The 1,712-nt window shown below is 39.1% G+C and overlaps 1 protein-coding gene across 1 annotated transcript; it reads left to right on the top strand.

Annotated features, from left to right (window-relative positions):
• Positions 1-259: 259 nt before the first annotated feature.
• Positions 260-1,001, top strand: LOC113358907. Its single transcript, XM_026602623.1, has 2 exons — positions 260-737; positions 940-1,001. Exons 1-2 carry the CDS (start codon positions 260-262, stop codon positions 999-1,001), a joined length of 540 nt encoding a protein of 179 aa, XP_026458408.1.
• The last annotated feature ends 711 nt before the right edge of the window (positions 1,002-1,712 follow it).

The raw sequence follows: 1,712 nt of genomic DNA, 5'->3' as shown, positions 1-1,712 counted from the left end.
GATTCAAATTTTAGAGGATATGTTACGAGCATGTGTGATCGACTTCAAAGGTTATTGGAGTGATCACTTACCCCTTATCGAGTTCGCATACAACGACAGTTATCAGTCCAGCATCGGTACGGCAGCTTATGAGGCGTTGTACGGAAGACCATGTCGTACACTGTTGTGTTGGGCCGAGGTTAGTGAAAGAAGTTTCATAGGACCTCAGATGGTTCAAGAGACAACATAGAAGATAGGTATTATCCAAAACCGTTTGAGAATGTCACAAAGTCGTCAGAAGAGTTATGCAGATGTAAGAAGAAGACCATTGGAATTCCAGGTCGGGGAGAATGTGTTTCTAAGAGTTAGTCCTAGAACATGCATTAAACGGTTTGGGAAGAAAAGTAAATTGGCGCCACGCTATATTAGGTCATTTGAAATTCTTCAACGAATTGGAGAAGTAGCATATCGACTAGCTCTACCAAGACAATTTGCAGACATACACAATGTGTTTCATGTATCCATGCTTCGTAAATACAATGCTGATCCGTCCCACGTCATCGAATGGCGAGACCTGCAACTGAACGACAATGTTTCTTATGAAGAAAAACCGTTGCGCGTAATCGACTCAAAGGAACAAGTCCTTCGGAGGAAAACCATCAAAACCGTGAAGGTTCCCTGGCAACATCATGGTTCTGAAGAGGCAACTTGGGAGCTGGAGTCTGAGATACGAGACAAATATCTGGAATTAGTAAAAGGTAATTCTTAAACTTAGCTACGCTTCGAATTTCCGGAGAAATTCTTTTTTAGAGGATAATAGTATAACACCTGGTATTTTTGAACCCGGGCTTAGAACCCGTTTCAACTCATAAGAGTTGACATAGTGATTTGTATATATGTGGATGTACAAATCCTTGTTCATTTATTATAATTTTGTGATGGTTTTTGGGGTGCATATAGCTCAAATTAGTGGGTGGCAAAAAGAAATGGTTAGCACATGGAATAATGGGGTCACTACCTAGTAAAGCACATGATTTTTATGGCTAATAATACGTATGAGAAAAAGAATGAGTCTTTCTCTCCTTTTACATTTACTTTTAGGATTAATTATTATGTATATTGTTTTGTCATTTTCCCAAAACCCTGAATCATCCTTCAAGTTCTCATGGCGACGGTGATGATGGTCTGCAGTTAAGGGTACAACGTGCATTTAAATTTTGAGTCAATATGATTGAACCATTGCTTATGTTTGAAATCATATATGTCTAAGCTTTTATAACTTCAAATGTTTTTTACTACTTTTTACGACTTCACATACTAACCTGGTTTAGGCTAAGAATACATATTGTCACCCCAACTGTCCGATCCAAAATAAAAATATGATGACCAAGTTCCCTAATATAATTTGATTTTTTAACTAAACCGATTTTTTTAATTGAAGACGGTACTGCCTAATATTAATTTCCAAAAACTAAGAAGCCAGGACCGGAGCTATAAGCCAATGATATTTTGACTCGATTAATAGACACTGGCACCAATCCCTAGACTGCCGCCTAATCGCGACTAATTATAATGTGGAAATTTGTGTAACCCTCGAATCCTACAGTCCCGGCTAATGTGACCCGACCAACAAAATATGAGGGCATGCTTAAGAGGCTACGGTCGGGGTTGTAAGTCCCTGCTAATTTGACGACCTACAAACACTAGGGCATGCTTAAGATGTCACGGCCGGG

The sequence above is a fragment of the Papaver somniferum genome, chromosome 3 (assembly GCF_003573695.1).
Source record: "Papaver somniferum cultivar HN1 chromosome 3, ASM357369v1, whole genome shotgun sequence".
Classification (NCBI taxonomy): Eukaryota; Viridiplantae; Streptophyta; class Magnoliopsida; order Ranunculales; family Papaveraceae; genus Papaver; species Papaver somniferum.
Note: the sequence above shows the minus strand (reverse complement) of the source record. Positions and strands in the feature narration are given on the sequence as shown.